Below are 23,427 nucleotides of genomic sequence, written 5' to 3'. Positions count from 1 at the left end.
TGGATGATCCAAGAACAATCGTGAGTAATTGAAAAACTACCTTTTGTGCAGGCGCTTCTGTTAATGAGATTATGAAAATGTAGACACAAAAATGTTGACTTTCATTTTATTTAGAAACAAATATTAAATAATGAAATAACTGATCCATAATCAATAGTAAAGCTGAATTTCAGCATCATTACTGAGGAAAACTGCGTCAAGCCATTGGTCGTACAGCACACGCTTGGACCTCACTGATCAGAAATACATTCTCGCAGGCTTTTTTTAGTCCAGCTTTATAACAAGCAGGTAAACTATTGTCACAAATGGCAGATCAAGTGTCAGGTTAGGCTGATCATTTTGTATCCTCCACAATGAAAGCACAATCATTAGCACAGCATTATCCAAGCAGTTCGGCTTTTATGGCATTAAGTATTCAGGTTGTACCCGTGCCACTTTCCGAAACTCTTTTGCGTGAGTTCTAGGACACTGCATTTCACACCAGCTGATTGGCACCATCTGCACACCTACGACATAAGAAAGACAATGACATATCTTTTTAAAAGTATGATTATAATAAAGTTAAGATACTGACTTTAAACAACTATTTAAAATCAATTAAGTAAACATTTTCTGTACCTATCCTGTCAGTTTAAATTTAGCTTTAAAATTCGTTCCATTCCAGTTTGCTTCATAATTGTTCTAAAACTGTCAAAAAATACATTTTGTGTGTTTCCGCTTACCTGCCTCACTATGTGCCACCACAACCCCAAGCTCATTCTCTGCCGTTGTAAGAAGGTAGTTGGACTGCACATCACCTAAGGAGATCTGTTCAGGCGTTAAGAAAAACATTTACTTATTTGGCTGATGCCTTTATCCAAGGTGACTTGCAGCATCTGAGATACAACTGTTACTCGTTGTGTTGTTGTTTTGTCCAATGGGAGCACAGGCGGGCGAAGTGACTTCCTCAGGGCACACAGCTTCAGTAACGGGATTTGAACCCACAACCTCGGTTTTTCAGGTCTAAAGCTTTAGCCACTATGCCACACTGCTTGCTTGACTTGGGAGTGTTAATGGTGGACAACTCCAAGTCTTTCTTTATACACACAGAGGGCACACCGTCATGATAAATACAGTATAACATGCATGATTACAGGACACGTGCCCAAAAAAGGCAGCCTTATCAAGCGACTTAAAATGGAGGTAGGATTAATAAGGGGTTGACAGTTTCAGTACCTCTTGTATAGACATCAGGTATCACATGAGCACGTCAAATCTCTTTTGTGCGATGACCTCTGTAATCCTACTGCATGAGCCAGTAAAATATCCTTCTATCCATCCATTTTCTAAACCGCTAATCCAGCTGAGGTTTGCAGGGAGCTGCTGCCTTTCACTGTAGTGTCTGGTTGCCCGATGTACACTTGCTGGGGTGGGTGCTGACCCCCTTGACTTGGCTCTCAGTTTTAAGTTTTCCCTTTATTGTAAGGGATACTGCTGGGATTTGCAAGTAACAAAGATTAAGAGACATTTGAAAGCTACATCATCTGGTCCAGTGGCCCTAAAACTGGGAATCAGTTAATGGTGACAGACTCACAAAGGATCAGTCTCCGATAACTCACAGGCTGGCCTGTGCGATGCAAGACATTGATCTTTTGGGGTTTCCCCCTCTTTTTAGCCCGCTAGACCCACAAAAAAACATTTGTAGGCCATTTTGGACCATATCTTGTGCTGGAAATTAAACCCTTATGATAAAGAGTAGACCAATGGTTGTCAGCAGTAAAAAAGTTGTGCAGGCCACATCACTCAACCCCAGGGGTTCACCATCTAATGGGATATGAGGGGTCAGAATTACTACTTATAGAACTTTGAAAAAATGGGGAGCTGTAATACAGGCATGTCGAGTGGTATTTAGAGGTTGCTGATCACAAATACTATATTTTTGATATTGGATTCTTTACCCGTGTCGCTAGCCACCATTTAAGAGTGACCCCCGGAAGGTTAAAAATAACATTTCAAATATTACTATGTGGGGGGATTGCTTTCCAGTAGACTATTTCAAAGTCGGTGATTATGAATACTGTATACAGTATCTGATTTGATCCTTTACTATGGATCAAGCCCTATATGGACCCCTCTCAGAGGGTGAAAAATGACAAAGTTTATTACAATCAAGAACATTTTGACTTTAAATTGAAGCACACGTTTTAATAATTAAAATATTTGACACAACTATTCTTATGTACTTCTTCCTCATGAAATAAAATATTACAATTTCTTATGAATACCCTGAATTAGGGCAACTTATGCTAATTCAGGCCTTTAACAATTTATCAATCTTTTTAAAAGTTGCACTTAATGATAACTTCTAATAAAAAGACTTGACAAAGAGATGAACATGTTTTTATTAAACAGTACAATCACTATTAATTTTTTTTGTTGGTAATGTATACTACATGGCACAGGTTAAGTATGTTGTATATATTCAATTAAAATGTTTTATATTATGCAAGTCAAAAAACGAACTGCATATTATGTACTTCTGTAAAGATGTGTTTTGTAAAACTTGTAAGAAGCTAAGTGTACAGTAATACAAATGTTCACTGACCAAATTCTTAGCTACACAGTAAATATTATGGTCCCGTGGATGCGTGATGACCGTAGCAACAAAAATGACATATGGAAAAAAAAAAACCAAAGATGACGATGGAATAAAGCGGTAATAGCATAAGGGAAAAAATATGTTAACAGCCTTGTATTTAAGTTCACTGTCAGAAAGGTGTTTTAATATAATGAGACTAACAAACTGATTTAGGAGGTGCATATTCAGGGATCTACAGCCAGTGGAGAGACAGACATCTCAGGGTAGCACTCTTGTACAAACCCAGAGCTACTGCGCTCATTTTCTCTGTGACTAAGCTTTTAATCCCTCAGGGATGTTCCTAAATAAAATGATTATTTGTAAGGATTATGTGTAAGGGCAGGCAGGCAGGCAGACAGCATGAGCAGCTTGTATTCTCACATCTGTCTGCATCAGTCAAGCTGGCACCATGTAAGACCAAACTACGGGGCCACTCTGGCTGTTTGGTTCTAATCCATTTCTTAATTAAAGACTAATAGTTAACGAAGCAGGTCATTTAATTAGAGAATGTGATTCTGCTTTTGCTTCGTCTTTCTAGAAATTACTGTGTTTATTTTAATACACTGAGGAGAAAAAACACTATTTCCAAAAATTAAAAAATATTACAGCTTTATATTTTTGACATTAAGTCAAATGACAATTCCAAATCAGCTCAGTCTGTGGCAGTGGGCCCTGCAATGGACCGACACTCCGTCCAGCGTTGTTTCCTGCCTCGAGTTTAATGCTGCCAGACCAGATTGTCTCCATCATCCCATCCTTATCTTCCTAGGTGTCTTAGTTACCTGTAGGCTACTTTTGCACCTTATGGTTATTTAACTAATAGAAAAAAACAATTAAATTTGAACCTGAAGAACAGAATGAAATTTAAGCAATGAAACACAGAGAAAGAATAGATAGACTTACTGTATGTCCACTAAAAATATAAATAACATCATTAAGTTTTTGAGATTACTGATTAGGACCAGCAGAAAGCCTTTTGGTTAAATGAGAGTTCAATTAACAATAAACAGCCATTGTGTCTTGATAGAAAAATAGTGCACTCCAGAACTGGACAACCTAACCCTGGAGCTGACCGAGAGAAACCCGAGAGCAGAACTGGAGAGCACTAGGTGACGGCCCACTGCTGCCCACAACACTCTTTGGGGTTACTAACCATCAAGCAGGACCAACTTTGTATCTTTCCAAGGTGGAGACACATGTCCTTATCAGCTACAAGAAGAGGCACATCACTCCAAGCAGATTCATTTAATACACTTTAGAATGTTCCCTCAACTTAATTTTTTCACAATAAAATAAAAGCCCATTCCAAGTGCAAGTTGAAAGTCATGATATTTTTTTTAAAAGGATACAACTTTTGCTAGGACAATATCCCCAGGTCGGAAACATTTATAAATCTCCACCTAAAGAGAAAACAATAAACACAGAAATGTAAAAAAGAATCCTTTAAAGCACAGTACAACTAATAGCTATAATATAAATTAATTGAAAAACTTAAACATAGCATGGGACTGAGTGCATTTTTAGACCTTCAAATTAAAATGGCTACGCTGAACCTTTGGTATGATGCATGATACAGTATCAGGATTAATACCTTAATACTTGAGGGAGACAAACACGATAAATTACCCAGCAAACAGACAAATCTGCAGCAGTACAATCTGACTAAGTGGGGACTGAAGTACTCACAAGGCCAAGCAGCTGGACTGTAATGACCAGTACAGCCCAATGCACTTCCATCACCTTCACTCTCCTTTATGAAATGGTGCAATTTGAAAAGAAAAAACTAAAATGTTAATTACCTTGTCCTTTTCTGTAGCTCTTACATCTTCTTTTCTAAAAGAAATAATGAGGACACTTTAAAGGTAATAGGTTATCCACAAAAATATAGAGTACACTTCAGATTTATGAATTTTTTGTAACCATCATATTTTGCTTGCATATTTTGAAGTGGATAATTAGGGCTTCTGCTATGTTGTTAATAATAAAATGGCTTCCTGATGCTTTATTACCTCACCACTCTGTTAGTTTATTCCTAATTCTAACGCAGAGTTTTCAGAGGTTCACACTCATTTACTGGCAAGTAATAATTGAAAACAAATACAAAAGGTATGGTGACATCACTGGCATATAAATGTGCTGCCATGCCTATAGATAATGGCAGAGGAAATGGTTTAACTGCCACATGCAAGAAGTAATGCAAGTCATCTGGCTTCCTGTTGCTCAAGAAAAGGAGCAGTTCAAAGAGAACAGATTAGCTTTGTACAAGGCACCATGTATAGAAGTAGTCCACTAACTGTTCAGAGAGCACCACTCCAATAGTAAAACTACCGCCCAGAGGAGCCAAGGTATCTTTACTGCTATGTCAGGGCACACTGTGGTCAGTAGAAGTCAAGGGGAGGCCCAATACATTCTACAGCCATGTCCCAAACCTTACATTCTACGACCAGAGCAGAAAGATAAACAAATTATGTTGCCTAAGGAAAAGCAACCATTTTGACTAAAACAACATTCTGTTTCTGTGTCGGAAGGGAACGATATCCTCCCAAATGCTACTAGGCCCAAAATGTTGAATATCTGTCTAATACAATGTTAGGGTAAATGTGCATTAAGATACAGTGGATATAAAGCGTCTACACACCCCTGCCAAAATCACAGATTTTGTGTAATTAAAAAAATAAAACTTAAGACAAATCCTGTCAGAACCTATACCACCTTTATTGCAAAAAATGCAATCTATACAAAGAAGGTGAAATCAGAAAATGATTAGTGAAAAAAGGGAGAAAAAAAAAACCTACAGACGCCTGGTTGCATTAGTGTGCACACCCCTTAAACTAATACTTAGTTGAAGCACCTTTTGATTTTATTACAGCATTAAGTCTTTTTGCGTAAGAGTTTTATCAGTTTGGCACATCTGGACTTGCTGATTTTTGCCCACTCCTCCTTGCAAAAAATGTCCAGATCTGTCAACTTACGAGGGCATCTCCTGTGCACAGCTCTCTTACAGCATATTGGTATTCATTTCTGTGTTTAACATCCACAAAAAAGTAAAATAACTTCAAAATGTTTGCAACGGCAAAATTTTTTACTGCTGCCTAATGTAATTAATATAGCACCACTACCATGGACTGGCCACCCTTTTCAAGATTCATGACTTTATTTTTTTTTAGTTTTAACAGCATATTGTTTAAAAAGGACAGCCAGTTCCCAAGGTGTGTTTTACAACCTCTAATGGGAATCTACAGTGGCACCCATCTCCTATGACACAAACTGCATAACACCAACAACTCAAGTCAGTTTACTATAACATTATTATGTAGAAATACCTTATTGTTCCTCTGAATTTATTTTTTAAAGGGGTTGAGCCAACATAGAGGATATGAACCTTTGCAAACCGTGGGTTAATACTAGTCACCTGGTAAAAAAAACACAAAGAATATTTTTAACATTAATCAAATGTGCTAGGCAGGATTGTATTAAAAATGAGCTTTCTTGTCATCTGCATTACAATCTGAGTAATAAATCTAAAGCAAACATTAAAACCTAAACAAATTATCAGACCCTAACAATACAGTTCTTTCATCATTGATTTACTTTTTAATATGATTTATATTAAATTATTGTTCTTATAGTCATATGAAAAAGAAAGTTAAAACTTAATAAAATAATAAAAAAAAAAACATCTCCTTCCCAGGTTCTAAATTTAAGTCTAACCTCAGGTTTCAAACAACACACAACAGATTCCATCGTGTCATTATTTGTTTAATAATAATGAAGCCAAAACAGAGAAGCCATGTGTGAAAAACTAAGTACACCCCAAAATTCAACAGCTTGTAGAACCATCTTTAGCAGGAATAACTTGAAGTAATTGTTTTCTGTCTGACTTTATCAGTCTCTCACATTCTTGTGGTTGAATTCTGGCCCAATCTTTTTTACAACGTTGCTTCAGTTCATTGAGGTTTGCGGGAATTCGTTTATGCACAGCTCTCTCAAGGTCCCACCACGGCATTTCAATTGGGTTGAGGTCTGGACTTTGACTGGGCCGTTGTAACGCCATGATTCTTTTCTTTTTTGGCCATTCTGTTGTAGTTTTGCTGGTGTATTTGGGATTATTGTCCTGTTGCATGACCCAATTTCGGCCAAGCTTCAGCTGTTGAACAGATGACCTCATGTTTGAGTCTAGAATACTTTGGAATAAAGAAGAGTTCATGGTCGACTAAATTACTGCAAGATGCCCCAGTCCTTTGGCTGCAAAACAAGCCTAAATCGTCACCCTTCCACCACCATAGGTGTTTGTGCTGATATGCTGTATTTGGTGTTCGCCAAATGTGGTGCTGGGCATTATGGCCAAACATCTCCACTTTGGTCTTGTTTGTCCAAAAGACATTGTTCCAGAAGTCATGTGGCTTGTACAGATTCAACTTTGCAAACCTAAGCCGTGCTGCCATGTTCTTTTTAGAGAGAAGAGGTTTTCTCCTGGCAACCCTTCCAAATTAGCCATACTTGTTCAGTCTTTTTCTAATTGTGCTGTCATGAACTGTAACATTCAACATGCTAAATGAGGCCTGTGGTGTCTGAGATGTAGCTCTTAGGTTTTTTGCAGTTTCTCTGAGCACTGCATGGTCTGACCTTGGGGTGAATTTGCTGGGACATCCACTCCTCGGAAGACTGGCAACTGAATGTTTTCCACTTGTGAATAATCTTTCTCACTGTAGAATGATGGACTTCAAATTATTTGGAAATGGCCTTGTAACCCTTCAAAGACTGGCGGGGAGCAACAATTGCTTCTCTAAGATCATTGTAACACACACCTGAATGCTCCAGACCAGCAAACTGCCAGAACTTCTGCTTTTATAGAGGTGGTCACACTTGCTGGTGATCAATTAATCAAGTGCATTTGATTAGAAGCACCTAGCTACTACTTACCCTCTAAATTCCCATGGGATCTATAAGGGTGAACTTAATTTTTCACACACTGGTTTTGCATTTTGGCTTAGTTTTTGTTTTGTTAAATAAATGATGACATGGTGTAATATGTCCTGTAATGTTGTTCATCTGAGGTTGTTTTTACCTAATTTTAAGACCTGCCAAGGACCAGAATATTTTATTATGTTCTGATACATAAAACTTTGGGATTGAAAGAGGGTGTACTTTCTTTTTCACAAGAGTATATATTGTGCTTCATCTGCTGTATGTTTACAATTCATGCCCTACTCTGTGCCCATCTAAGACAGCCTGGACGGAATTAAAGGTGGCACAGTTCTTTGCTGGTTACACCTGCTGCTTCACAGTGCCAGGGACCTTGGTTCTGTTCCTGGCCTCATCACTGCCTGTGTCCAGTTTACACATTTATCTTGCTCTGGTTTTATCTCTCATCCAAAAGACAAATAAGTTAGCTTATAGATGGATAATGCATAGAGACAGTACACAAAAAATGTTTTTGAAATGAATAGTATCTGTAAGAATGATTAATGAACACTTGGTATGGTTTTTCCTGACTCACCGGTACAAGAAAATATACTGTTCGACGTGTCTTGACATCTAGTTATGCAAGATGGCAAGCTTTTGAGGGTTCCCCCTATTTTTGGCCCTCTAGATTCAAAACCCCCTAATTTTAGGCCCTTTCTGGACCATACATTGTGCAGGATATTACACCCTTATGATTAAAAAGTAAACCAATAGGTGTCTCTAGTAAAAATGATTAGTAGCACTTTAAATTGTGCATGCCACATCAACCGACCTCAGGGGCTCACACCCTAATGGTATAAAAGAGGTCAAAGTTACTTCTTTTCACAAAATGTTGAAAATATGGGAATTGGTAATATGGGCATGTGGAGTGTCATTTTGAGGTTACTGATCGCAGCTATGATAATACTTTTGATATCTGATTATTTACAGGTGGACCTAGGCCTCTAAGAGCCTCTCCCAGAAGGTTAATCTTGACAAATTTCAAATATAAGTATGTGTGGTGTCATTTTAGACTGTTTCAATGTCATTTTGATCCTTTACTAGGGATCTAGCCATCTATGGACCTCTATCAGAGGGTGAAAAATGACAAATTTCTATTACAGTAGAGGATATTTAGACTTTAAACATTTAAAACTGAAGCACAAATTATAATATTTCAAATATCTGATACAACTATTCTTGTTTACCTCATGAAGTAAATCATTATAATTCTTGTGAACACCATGAATTAGGTTGGCTTACGCTAATTTAGTCTTTTTCAAAATTATCAACACATTCTAAAATAATTATTCTACTAACAACAGTCTGTTTAGAATGCAAAATGTATGTAAATATACAGTATAAGCAGTCATGAGCCAATGTTACTAAGCCAATAGCAAAAACAAATGTATTAAAGCAGCATTTTCCATGTTTACTAACGAGTGTACTGTTTAAATGTAGTTATCATCAGGAAAAGCATTACATTAAAAGTTATATAGAACACTGCATTTGTAACATTACACATTTATTATTGATTTTGATATACAAAGATACATACACAAAACATTTAGCTGTCAGGCTTACCTTACATGTTACTATTGCATTTACATCAGGCAATAGCTGGGCTTCTGTTTCTCTGGCCACTGAGATCACTGGCAGCTACAATAAAAAGCACATTTGTACATTTTGCTTATTCTGTTTTTGATTATTAACAGTTATTTTCAAAATCCTCTAAAAAGAAGAAAAAAAGTGTTCTGATGGTCTTCTTATTTAACCTACACTTTAATGGGTTTAAAACTTGTATCCACTGTTAAGATGATTTCCGCATTCTTTACTTCCAATAACTATGTTGACATAGGTGTTAAGAAAACAAATACCTTGGGATTAGCAGATTGCATTTAAAGCAATCGGCTCTAATAATTTGAGTGATGGAAACACTGCCATTTTTGTATATATGTTTAAAAGAGTTATACTGTACATATGTACAAAATTGTATATGTTATAATTCTGTTCATTTCATTTGTCTCTCACCAATGTGACCTCATGAACTTTTCCAAGTTCCCTCAAGGTCATGTTGTTTCAGTAATATCCCCTATTCATCTCATCCTCTGCTGTCCCCTTTTCCTCTTGCATTTGATCTTTCCCAGCATCGGCAACTTTTGTCTAATGAATCCTGTGTTCGCATTTTAAACTGAAGTATTTGAGTTTTGACTTTATTATCAGAACTTCCAGGAAGCAGTTTTGTTCAGTTTCTTTCATCAACTCAAAAGCATCAATTTTTTGGGGCTCAGCCATCATTATAGTCTAACTCTTACAAACATTCATTACTACTGAAAAGAACACAGCTTTAACTTTTATGGACCTTTGATACGAAGGTAACATCTTTGCTCTTCAGTGTCTAGTTCTGCCTTCCACCCAAAAAGCAACCTTCTTTTATATACATACATACATATATCTACATATCTAGAATATACACATATATATAATACATACATATATATAAATGGCAGATGGGTATGGACAAAAAAACATTACTGGGGGGAAAGAAAAATGACTGTGTTTAACATGTATAAGCAATCACAAATGGTTTTGGCTCGGTTATATGCATTACAGGTAAAAAGAGGCATTGTAAAGCATGCCCTTTGTTGCTTTCTCTTGGATTACATAATTCTGTGTGCAGACAATCCCGTTTCTCTCAAGGGCTGTATTTCCAAGAGTCACATTCATTTGAAAGATTCTATTTCTTCATATGTGTTTTACGCAATAGCGAAGGCTTATAACCGGTTCTCTTGCTTTACAGACATACAAAGAGTAAAAATAAATAATAAAAAATAATATAAAGGCAGCATGTCATCCATACTGAATGGAAATGTTCACACCTTTCTATTTATTTTTACTCTCCTATGTTCCAGCTCTAATGGGTATCTATATACATTAATAAGAAGCAATTGTGCTACACAAGCACTGCTTTTTACATCCCTTTCTTACTGCTGAACTGCCTACCTCTTCTCCCTCATTCTTCTTTACCACATAGCCTGCAAGAGAGGCAAAGATAAAGCTGTGTCGAATGTAGGTCCCACTTCCAGCTTTACAGACTTCCGTGCTACACAATCTTTCACCTATAAAAATAAAGTTACACAGTAAATTTGTATAAACTACAAACACTATCATAAGGCATACACAAATAGCCTTTCTCAAGGCTGAAGAAAGGTCATGCTTTATCAAAGATTGTCCCAAACCAAAGATGCAGCAGCATTTCTTTTTAGGCAATATTAAAAAAATGAGACGGAAGTCAATAGTCAGGATTTGGTTAATCAAAGAACTGCTTTATTTCAACATTTACAATTTTATTAACAGTAGACAACAATGCAGTTAGAAAAGGTGGGAATGAAATTACATTTACTTAAAAAATTGTTGCCACTAAATTTTCCTGTTGTACACCAAAACATTTTTTTTACTGTTACATTAATAAGTAATGTCTTGATTGGGAAAATGTGTATTTTTTGTCAAACAGATGTGTGTTGGATTATATACGAGTATATTATATTATTATATATAGACTGGCAATGAGTACTTAACAAACACAGTGGAGACTTAAGTTAGTACTGACAGAAAGGCTGCAGAATTTCTTTATTATACTGTTTATGCACCAGGCAAAAATGGGGCATCATACCATCAGAAAAGAAAAAAAAGCTTGTTAATGTCATGCATTCAGTTTTTAGAAAAGTTTATAATTTAGGCACTGTCACAAGGCAATTGGCAAAATAAACTAAAGCAACTATAAAAGTGAAGGACTACTATATATCAAAAAAAAAGATTTAGAATTTTTATGAGTGCCAAGTACACCACCACCATGAAAAAGTTCTTCCCCCTTTCACTTTCTTTATCACTGTTTTAACTGTAAATTGTTATCAGATCTTCATCTTGCTCTTCCAGTTTATTTTTGCATAGTGCTTTACACTGAGATCAAGCTCAGTGTGCTGTAACAAACTCCAAAACCTACTGTTAAGTAAATGTACCCAAATTAAATTTTAATGTTCACTTCTTTATTAAGGAAAAAGTAATATATCACCCAATATCAGTGGAGAAAAAAACTTATTACCTCCTTGTATTCGATAACTGGTGGTGCCACTTTCAGCAATTATAACTGAAATCAGTCCTTGCCAGCAGTTAACAATCTCTGCCAGTTAAAGTTGTGGAATTTTGGCCCATTCCAACTTGTGTAAATGTGTTAAGTTTGTGACAGTCGTGGGTTCTCAAGAATGAATGGATTATTTCAGGATCAGTCACAATGACCTAATATTCTCCTGAAGAATCATCCAACCTTGATACTGCTTTTGCTATGAAATACACACAATACAGTAGGTTTTCTCCAAAAAGGATAGTGCACATTTTGGCAAAGATGTTCCACTTTTGAATTTGTTCAGAGAACCAAAAATTAAGCTAAATACTTGTGCAGCTATGTGTGACCAAAGGTATCTGCTTTCCTTCACTTTTACACATCTAATTTTCTCCCAGTGTCTCATTTACACCAACTACAGGTATGTGTACATTTACTATGATATATAAGTAATAATGCTGATAAGGACAAATGTTTTCTAATTCACTTTTAAAGGTACACCTAACAAAATGTCAAGCTTTCTTCAATTATCTTACAATACCATTTTCTGGCTCTGTAATCTTTCTTGGGCAGCACGGTGGTGCAGTGGTAGCGCTGCTGCCTCGCAGTTAGGAGACCTGGGTTCGCTTCCTGGGTCCTCCCCGTGTGGAGTTTGCATGTTCTCCCCATGTCTGTGTGGGTTTCCTCCGGGCGCTCCGGTTTCCTCCCACAGTCCAAAGACATGCAGGTTAGGTTCATTGGCGATCCTAAATTGTCCCTAGTGTGTGTGCTTGGTGTGTGTGTGTGTGCCCTGCGGTGGGCTGGCGCCCTGCCTGAGGTTTGCTTCCTGCCTTGTGCCCTGTGTTGGCTGGGATTGGCTCCAGCAGACCCCAGTGACCCTGTAGTTCGGATATAGTGGGTTGGATAATGGATGGATGTAATCTTTCTTACCAAACTGTTTTCAAAAGTTACATCATCAGCTTTATATCAAAGGTTTAAAAAAATACCTGACAGAAAAACCTGTGCTCATCTTGTGACAAAACTGTCAACTTAAGTAATGAACATGGCTTATCAACAATGAACATGGCTTATCAACAACCATTATATAAAGCACATTTCTCTATTTATGATAAGCTAGCAAAGGTTACACAGTTCCAGCTTAATACTTTACCTTTAAATTTAAAATAAATGCACAAGATGCAGCAAAGTTAATATCAGTCACACTTTTAAGTGACAGTGCATTACAAGATTTCTATTGCTTTTCTAAGTGCTCCAACTACTGTCTTTTAAAGATGACCTCAACAACATAGTTTAAACCATCACCTTCAACCTCCTCAACCAATGTCAGCTGTACAATCGTTACAATCACTCGGTTTCATTTTATCACTTTTCTGTAACCAGTGAAGATTTTTAATTTCTGCCGCACTCTGCATTTCCGCAGGAGTCCAGTAGATGGGGTGCCGCACAGACCTAGGTTTATGCAGGCATGTCTAGCTTTACATACTGTACTTGCACCCACAGCTGTTTTTGTTGTCTGCTGCAAGATGACAGCACTCAAGGGCCACCCACATAAGATGTTAACAGAAGAATGGTTGGGTGAACTTTAGTACACACGTATTAAACTTAATTGAATGTCCTACACAAAAAGCAAAGAGGGAGAGAGGAACATTGAATAGGAAGTCGTCACTATTCATGAAGAACACTTTACTATGCTTTTTAAGTTAGCTTTCAGAAGAGTAGGAAGACAAACAGCAGAAAGGCAATTGGCACATCAAAACATTCACAATTACAAAGCTGAAAGAATATACTCACACTGGGACCTACCAAGGCATGACATTAAGTGCTGTGATATACATTACTTCACATTCTATAACAATGGGGTTTTCTCCCAAGTTTAGAGAAACATAACTTAAAATCCTGGAGGTCTTTACAATGATTTGTATTAGGGATGTCATGAGATCCAAATCTCCCAGTATGGTACACATCTTGATTTTGATAGATCTTTAATATGTGTTTTATTATTTCTTGCATTTAAGAAGGTTTTTCCTAAATTTGTACAACTATGATTTGTTGTTCTACCCTAGGTTTGACCACTTCACTTGTTATTTCTGACTGCTTTGCTAGCAAGGGTTGATTAGAGACTAGGCTTGAATATCAAAATTACTTGTACTTTATGTGTATGTACACCAGAACAGTCTCTGGCTCCCTGCAATGAACCCTTTATTGCTCCACTGCATACAGTTCATCTCTATTTATTCATCTATACTCTGAACATGGGTAGGAGGCAAAGCAAGAAACCAGCTCAAGACAGATCATCATCACACTACAGTTTAAAACAGCTAAGCACGAGGAAACAGAGACTCTGGAGTAAACTGGCAAATACAATTTTTGTCCTGTCATTTAAACAGAAAGCCAGCAACAACTGGCTTAGCCAGCCAAACTAAAAAGAGAAGTCTTTTATTTCAATAAATAACAGGCTCGCCTCACCCAAGCACTGTTTCAAGTATAAAGCAACTCCAGCTTAAACTCATCTTGAAAGACACACCCTTGAAGTGATTTATATATCAGTTCAGTAAGTGTTGACCACTTAACACCTGGTTTTGAATGCCTTTCACCCAATGCTGCCACTTCCTAAGATTAACTCATTAGTCCTCGCTGCTGATAACTCTAATAGGGTTAAAATAAGAAAAGAGGCTTTGAAAACTGAGAATGGCAAAAAGTCTGAATTTCAAACTGGTTATTAAAATAGATTCTGCAGCAAGAGATCCAAGGGAGAATAACCTCTGTTAGAGAAGTGAGAGGAAGGAAAGATCAAGCAAAAGAAAATGACAAGGCAAGAGAGGAATATTAACAACAAGAATGGAAGACAGAAAAGAGGAAACACTAGACCAAAAAGTAGCTATGATGGGTCATTCCCATAACGTGAATAAAAGTTCCTACTGCCCAAGACTAACACAAATGGTACAAGGGTATCCCATGAAGCCCATAAATCATTTATGTGGGGTTGAATATAATTATGCACAAACATCATTTTACATTTTTTGCAGATTAGTTTTATAGCTGGGATAATAATGTTTTTAGAAATACAGTAATACACCATCAGTAATACACCATTGGAGAGGAGAGGCCATGGATAGATCACATTGCCAAATTGATTCAACAGGAAAAGCATGATGTGAAGCATCTCATAAAAACGCCTATAGGCTGATATTGGTTTTGCAGTCTGAAATATTGAGGAGTATAATTTGATTAATGGGGTGGGTGTGAGGTGGAAAACATAAAGACATTTAACAGGCCTTGAGGACTGATCTGATCTATTAATGAATGCCACAGTTATACTGAAATGTGCAAAGACCAGACTCATCAAAAATGTCTTGGGGCATGGAGATGCCTCGTTTGGACAGTGGGGAAGACACTGGTTTACTTCCAATACATAGAGCCGGACTATGAAAAAACAGGATTTTGAAGATGCCAGGGTAAGCATTATTCCTTCCATCTTTGCACTTTATACTAAATACTTGACGTGCAAGAAATTATTGGGCCAAGGTGTAATTTCTGAGATTTTAATTTCAGTGAAGTGACAGGTAGAGTAGAAAGAGGTCTGGGAGCAGCGATGATACATTCAATTAAAAGCAACAATGAAAATCAGTAGGCAAAAGCCAGTTCAAAACAGGACTCAACACAATGACTCAGTGACTGGTGGATATTCCTCTAATTAGATGTGGGACAAAGAGAAGAAGATGTTTAAGTGCCAGGCTTCTCTTGTTCCACAAAAATACACAATATAAGGACTTAATATTGGGCCAATAATTAGTTGGGGCAAGTAAGGTAGCAGGGTGCTAACATGGTTAAGTCGTGAAACTACCCATTTTAAGGATAGCTAGTCTGGTATGAAAGGACAGTGGGAAAGAGGACCAGGCAATGAGGTGTTCACCCCATTTTTCAACAGCCAATAATGTGCTGTCTGACAGAGACATGGCTATATAAATTTTTTAACATGTACAGCAAGTTCAGCTGCAATTTGTTCTTTTTTCCCCATTCTGTCATGGTATGCAAAACACAAGACATCAGACTATCTGATGGTTTTGCTTGTCATCAGAGCAGGCTAAGATATGACACTTGGTTTCTGCAGTTACTAAATGCGACCTGTCCTAATCCTCTTTTGGAACCAAATCCAGCTCAGATAAGCCCAGCAAGTTAATTAAAGTGAGGGTTATTTGCTAAGTGTGCTTTGTGGAATACCCACCACAGCTGTCTATTTGATTTTAAAAATGTAATCATTTTGAAGTGAATAAACGGATTTTTCTGGGGAAACTTCCATATGCTTGGAATACATATCTCTTAAAACCAAAGCTTTTTAACAAGTTAGTTGCACAAAGTGGCTAGCCATTTCATCAGAAGATCTACCATGCAGCATTTTACTAATCAAAGGAACATAATAAATAAAACCGTAAAATAATAACCAAGCTTAAAGTCCTTTGACAGGAACAACAGTTAAATACCCTGTCTAACGTCTTTAGTACCTTGTTGAGTCCGCTGCACAAGCAGTACTACTACTACTTCCACTTGCTTACAATGTTTACTCCAGTCCTTGGCAGACCTGGGTACAAACACTTAAACTCCTATGTACGTCGGTAGTGTAACTACAAGCTGTGCAAGGGGGCTCCATGGCGACTGCATGGTTGTTCATCGCAAAGCTTATTATTTACATTATTAACATGCATGCCTATTTGACATCGGAATGAAAAGGTTAACACTGTGATCATCCTTAAAACCCTATGCTCTGTAATTATAACTCTTGATTTTTCATGTATCTTTATATGCTGGATGTATCTCATTAACTGTGGTTATATTTTAATCGGATTTAATTTAATTACGCAGCCATGAGGAGGTCCGGTTTAGTTTTTTTGCATTAAGACCCATCAAATTCTAGTTACACCAGTGATGAGACTAATTCATATTCAGCAATCAACTTAACTTACACAATTTTGCAACGTAGTGGTATGCATGGTGACTAACGAGAGATAAACATTAATTTTAAAAAGTCAGAAATTTACAACGGAAGCCGATTACAATAAAATTAGTGAGCCACAACCGTTCAGATTCTAAAGTAACAATTAGTGGTGACCACGTGTAGTTCCTTCTTACGATTACTGTTATCCGAGATTAATCATTTTATAAAGAATGTAGCCTTCCAACAGCGAAGATATCACATAATAACGCGATTTAACAATGTCAGCTCTAACACTAAACCCGATACACACAAATGCAAATTAAGCAAAGTGGTGCTTTTTAAAATTTGTAAATGTATTCCGACTACACAATCCCACCGGTTTGTGTGTTGAGTATCTAAGCACAATGCAAGCGTGAGGCGATATCCAAGCACTGGAACCTTCTCCACCAATATCAGAACCCTGTCTACACTGCCGACTAATACATATGCATCTTCTATAATAATTATTATTATTTTCAAAAGCTCATTTTCATGGTTCACACACTTACCAGGAACACACACCTTCCACGGAGACATGTTAACTGCGCATGCTTCGCTCGCTAGACGCCCAATCGTAATGACGTGCACTGTGATTGGCTGAACCGATGACAAAACGTCTGTTTCCTGTAATGACGTCATCGTCATATTAACCGGGCTAGTTGTCTGATTGCAATGGTGGTTTTAAACATAGTTGTATGCCAATAATGTAACTTTCTGAAACAATATTATAATGATGGATGTAATGGTCTTTTGTATTGTGTGTAGTGTTCGAACTCCGCTTCTGTCTGCCGCGTCGCATGCACTTTCACTAACTTACTTAAAGTTAAAAATTATTTTGGATTATTGTACAGTGCTGGTCTGGACCGTGCGTGTGGTCAAGTAATGTGTTTTGCTTTTGTGTTTGTTGGAATATTCCAGGTCGGTCCCCGTTATATTAAAAAGAAACCTGGAATTTCCAGGAGCAGGAGTTGCAGCTGTCATCCTGACCAAGAGCGGTATGCTGCACTGCTTTAAAGCGTCTTATTTATATAGCGCCCTTCCCAGTGAATAAAGGTTTGACGACGCCACTGAAAAGATTAACTTGAGGTAAAGATTTATTTGGTTGTTCTCGCCTATTAGAACGAGCAATGAATATAACTATGTCGTTTTTGAGACTGATGTCCTGTAATGTTTGAAGTGACATCCTTCACATTTACTACAACTGTGATTTTCTACGCTGTGTTGTGCTGGGCTGGTAACAAGAAAGGGCCACTGTATCAACAACCTTATTATAAGGGCAAGCTCAGTTATAAGACACACTCTGCCCCCCCCCCCCTCCCCCGGAAGTAGTACAATGCAATACATTAAATGTGTTTTTGTTTAGCTCAAAATCACATAAGGAGTGCGCAATGGGCTTTAACAGGTCCTGCCCTTTTGACAGCCTTGACTCTCTCAGAAGACAAGGAAAAAACTCCCAAAAAAACCTTGTAAGGAAAAAATGGAAGAAACCTTGGGAAAGGCAGTTCAAAGAGAGACCCCTTTCCAGGTAGGTTGGGTGTGTAGTGGGTGTCAAAAAAAGGGGGTAAATACAATACAATATACAAAACGGAAAACATGTAATCCTCAATACAGTATAATAGTGCAGTAGAAATATTACAAGTACAGAGCAGGTTTCAACAGTAGATGATATTATATAATATGATTTGGATTTGTTCAGAAGTAGTAGCAAAGGAGAGTTGAAACAAAACTGAGTGCAATCATGAACAATGCTACACATCCTCTCTCTGACATACACACATTGAATACTTTCGGCCAACAAACTATTCAGCAGAAGTGTGTCAAGAAACACTACTGGGTCACCTTTATACCAACAGCAATAGATAGATAGATAGATAGATAGATAGATAGATAGATAGATAGATAGATAGATAGATAGATAGATAGATAGATAGATGATAGATACTTTATTAATCCCAATGGGAAATTCACATTCTTCAGCAGCAGCATACTGATACAATAAATAATATTAAATTAAAGAATGATAATAATACAGGTGAAAAAAACAGACAATAACTATGTGTAATGTTAAATATTAACGTTTACCCCCCCTGGTGGAATTAAAGAGTCGCATAGTTTGGGGGAGGAACGATCTCCTCAATCTGTCTGTGGAGCAGGACAGTGACAGCAGTCTGTCGCTGAAGCTGCTCTTCTGTCTGGAGATGACATTATTTAGTGGATGCAGTGGATTCTCCATAATTGATAGGAGCCTGCTGAGCGCCCTTCGCTCTGCCACAGATGTTAAACTGTCCAGCTCCATGCCAACAATAGAGCCTGCCATCAGACTAATGCCACACTATGATTGCGACAGCCAAATGAGTTTTCTTTATTTTTAATTTTCTTCTTTGTTCAGACCAAAGTGTATATCTGTCTATCTATCTATTTAAAAAGCCTCTGTAAAAAGCCTATTTTCCCCCTGGTGACAGATAAAGTTCTATCTGTCTCTCAGAATCTCTCAAGAGGCACTTTGGTCTTCCCATTTAAAAAAAAGTAGAAAATCCATTATTTCAGCATAGTTTGTGGGACTGTTGCTGAGATTATTCCTATATCATATATGTTTATATGGTTTGTATTGTCACATGTACAAACTACAATGAAATTCTGACTTGCATGTACAAATCGACACACAACTCGTTTCAATTCTCCAGCACCATGATTAGCATACCTCCCTTACTTGCAAATTCTCAGAGCATACAGTATATTTATTATTTACAGTAAAATAAAATGTCTTTTGTGCTATATTTTATCCAGTAAATTATAGCCTATTTCGCTTTCTAAATAGTGCAAGGTAACTAGCATACATACATTAATTATGACGGCAGCTGTTTCAATTTCTTAGTTAATGGTTTCTCCCATTTTTATTTACCCACTGCTATGTGGTGGTAGTGGATGTAGATTTGGATGAATGTGTTATCACCAGTGATGGGCCAATAATCATCATTTACCAGCACCTTGGCCCACTTCAGAGTTAGTCTGACCTGGGATAATTTGAATTTGTGAGGAAATATCTCATGACACTTTAAAAAAACATATACTACAATAAAATATATACATAGAGTGAATTTGAAAAGTTTCCAGACACCTTTATTTTCTGCACACTTTATTGGGTTGTAGATTTAAACATAAATGGATAAATTTGGCATTTTTGTCTATCAGTCTACACTCAATAACCCACAATGACAAAGTTAAAACATGTTTTCAGAAAGGTTTGCAATGTATTATAAATCAAAAGCTGTAATATTCAGACCCTTTGCTGTTTTTATCCTGGATGTGTCTAGAATTTGGTTGGAGTCCATCTGTGGCAAATTTAATTGATTGGACATTGTTTAGAAAGACACACACTTGTGTATATAAGGTCTCACAGTTCACACTGCATGTTAAGACAAGTCATGAATTTTTTGTGGACTGCTGCAATAAAATTGCAGTGAGGGATCAGGGTGAGGGTATAAAACAATGTCCAAAGTGTTTCAATGTTCCTGAGCTACAGTGACCTCAATGATTGTGAAATGGAAGACATTTGAAACCACCAAGGCTCTTCATAGAGTTGGCTGTCTGGCCACTGGACAAGGGCCTTGTTCAGGGAGGTGAACAATAATCCAGTGCTTACTCTAACAGTGCTTCAGAAGCTCTCTTCTGAGATGGAAGAACCTGGTGGAAGGATGACCATCTTCAGCAATACTCCCTCAAATCAGGCATTTATGGTAGAGTAGCTAGATGGATGCCCAAGTTATGTATCCATCTCTGATTATGTGACAAAGCAGAAACACCTTAAGTTCCACCTCTTTTTTTTTGCTACTTGTAACACTGATTATACTTTTCTATTACATAGCTGTTGCCAAAAAATTGTCTCCATAGCACTTCTTTCATAGACTCTGGTGGAATGAGAAAATGTTTTGGAAAGGGTGGGCATCATTAGTTGTGACCTTTTATTTTGCCATTATCCTGTTCTTTGTTACTGTCCTTAGTGAGTCCAGGGTCAAGCCCATAATACAAAAGTTCTTTAGGATTTTTTTCAGGCATCTGACACCCACTAAGCTGGTGATGTTACCCCACAAGACCACAACATAAAATAATAAACTAGCCACTGCAGACTGTTAGAATGTCCCCAGAAGCTCATTCCATATATTAAAAGACTTGAGGTGGTTATGCCATTGCTGTCTGCTCTTCAGATAGACTCTCAGGATTTATACAAAAACAACCCACCAACACCATTAGGGTGGCAGATTTCTGGCTTCATGGCATTCCTTTGTCTTAATGTTCAGTAGCAGATTGATGTACCTGTGCCACCTTTCTGTGCTTCACATTTAGTGTTGATATTGCCCAAAATGTAGAAATCATCTGAAAACTTCGGTAGAAGGTATAAATTTGAATTGTACTTAATATCAGTTGTGAAGTGAGCAAAGAGAAAGGAGAAAAAATGTCAGTTCCCTGAGCACTTCTGCATTGCTGATCTCCATTTCCAACACACAGTTCTAGTGCCTCACTAACTGCAACCTATTAGATGGATATGTCTATAGCTGTTATCAGTGACATCAGTAGGTTTGGTGTGCCCCTCTGTTAAGAAGCTCTATTCACATGAATAGTGTTCATCATATTTAAATACTGCGGTGGGTTGGCACCCTGCCCGGGATTGGTTCCTGCCTTGTGCCCTGTGTTGGCTGGGATTGGCTCCAGCAGACCCCCGTGACCCTGTCTTAGGATATAGTGGGTTGGATAATGGATGGATGGATATTTAAATAATGCAGCAAGTGGATACCTGGTGGTTTAATGCTGCACAGTAATTCTTATTATTATTGGCACGCAGACACATACAGCCCACAGACATTTGATGTCTTCATCAAGGTCGGAGGTCCATGATTTCAGGCCAAAACACTAAACAAAAATTTTATAGGCAATCATTTGAGTGTCATCCAGTGCGGTCTGCATCCCCCTAATGATGCCACTGGCTATTGTCTCTTTGATTGTTCTGTTAGGGTGGGGGTGGAGTATTTGTCCCTAAGAACTGGTGTAATGTATTTGTATTTCCCACATCTTTTTTTTTTTTTTTACAGAGAGTGGTCAGTCCTATAGTTCCCTGGGTTTCAAGTTCATTTTGTGAAGTCTGGATATGACTAGACTGTGGTCAATGTTACAATATAAGGTACAAATTTGCTTAACTTTGTATTTTTTAATTCTAATTAGGTCGTGTTTAAAATCTAATGGCATTTTCTTATGACACATTTGCCTTATTTGTGTGTCTTTCAAACACTTCAGAATCTAGAAAAAATCAAACTGCACACAAGGTGAACCTCTAAACTTCATACGGATAATGACTGCGGCAGTTTTTGCATTATTTATCATGTCTCCTTCACACTGTCCTTTCAACCTTGGTTTGAATCCCGTTTCAAACTGGGTGCCAGTCCTATACATGGTGTCAGCAACCATTTAGTCAGAAAAAATTATCATTTAGGGTATTCTGCTATTTTATGAGCCTACTTGTTATTATCACCCATGTGTGCCTCATGAATTATGGATCTATGGGTGCCCAATAATTATAAGTTGTGAGCTATGTATTCCTGTTCACTACTTGCCAAGCAGCTCTTTCAGGTCAATTGAGTGTTGAGAAGATTCCATGTTGTTTAAAACGTAAGGGTAATCCAATGATAGGCATTATTATTTATACCCAAACAAAATATTATGAAATATTGTGCTGGCAGGAAATCATCCTTAGTTCTATGTCCTATTGCAGTGAAAACCTGCATGAGATAAAGGTTTAAGAGTGAGTTTAGTTTGTGGTTTGCTGTTTATAGTCTGTGTTGTAAGCTGCACACCCAAGTACTTGTGTCCCAGTAATTAACAAGAGGCCACAGTGCTCATTCAAGGATATAAAAAGGAGCACAGCACATTTGATTCCTATTTTTACATGTCTTCTTCCTCATGAAAAATTCATGGAAACACTACACGTTAAAGCATATTGTAAATTTTTTTGAGGTGCAGTATTACATTGTTTTTCTATACCATGTAATCTAACACTTGCTTCAGAGGATATTATAAAAATACTTTAACATTCTCCTTTTCACAGTTGATTGCTGTAAGAACTACATAGCTGAAACCTTGGGTTTTTGTCATATCCTTTCACATTCATTAAGTATGTCCAGTTAAAATAGCTAAATTTTACTAGACTGTACTTTTAATATTGCTTCTTCTTAATCTGTATACAACCAAAACCTTCACCTTATGGAACTGGGAAAAAACATCTGGAAACGGTTCTTAGCAAGTGAGAGAAACAGTAGCAGTTAAAGCTCTTAAAAACCATGTAGTATTAATTTGACTGATCAGTATTAAATTTTAAATTATTCTTTTTCAAAAATATTGATGAAGTCACACTAATTACAGACATTACATTATCTGATTTTGTAAAGATTCACCTTTAAGCATTAATAAATTATTTTTGTAACTGTATCTTTGTGTCATGCCTGTTGGCTTTAATTTCATAAAGTACCATACCAGGTCACATGTATGGGCTCTTCAAGTGGTTCACATTAGTATGCAGCTTTTGTACGCCCTGGGAGAGTGCACACCAGTCCTCAAATGAATTCAAGTCTTACTGCAGTGGGCAACTTTGCTATGAATCAAGTCTGAAAGATAGTCTTGTTTTTGCAAATGCGTAGTAACAAAGGATCATCTCAAGATGGTCCCATACCAATACCACACTGCTGCTGACCCATCGGTTTTCACGACAAAATTTAGGAATTGACT

At 37.3% G+C, this 23,427-nt stretch overlaps 1 protein-coding gene across 1 annotated transcript; it reads right to left on the bottom strand.

Moving 5' to 3' along the window:
* Positions 1-92: 92 nt before the first annotated feature.
* exosc1 (exosome component 1) lies at positions 93-17,258 on the bottom strand. Its single transcript, XM_028795648.2, has 8 exons — positions 17,163-17,258; positions 10,565-10,680; positions 9,146-9,220; positions 5,941-6,029; positions 4,417-4,450; positions 3,967-4,017; positions 723-807; positions 93-506 (listed from the first exon to the last, which is right to left on the bottom strand). The coding sequence occupies exons 1-8, from the start codon at positions 17,188-17,190 to the stop codon at positions 400-402; spliced, it is 585 nt and encodes a 194-aa protein (XP_028651481.2). The 5' UTR covers positions 17,191-17,258; the 3' UTR covers positions 93-399.
* Positions 17,259-23,427: the final 6,169 nt, after the last annotated feature.

The sequence above is a fragment of the Erpetoichthys calabaricus genome, chromosome 2 (assembly GCF_900747795.2).
Source record: "Erpetoichthys calabaricus chromosome 2, fErpCal1.3, whole genome shotgun sequence".
Classification (NCBI taxonomy): Eukaryota; Metazoa; Chordata; class Cladistia; order Polypteriformes; family Polypteridae; genus Erpetoichthys; species Erpetoichthys calabaricus.
The sequence above is the reverse complement of the archived record's forward strand: the minus strand, read 5'-3'. Positions and strand labels throughout refer to the sequence as shown.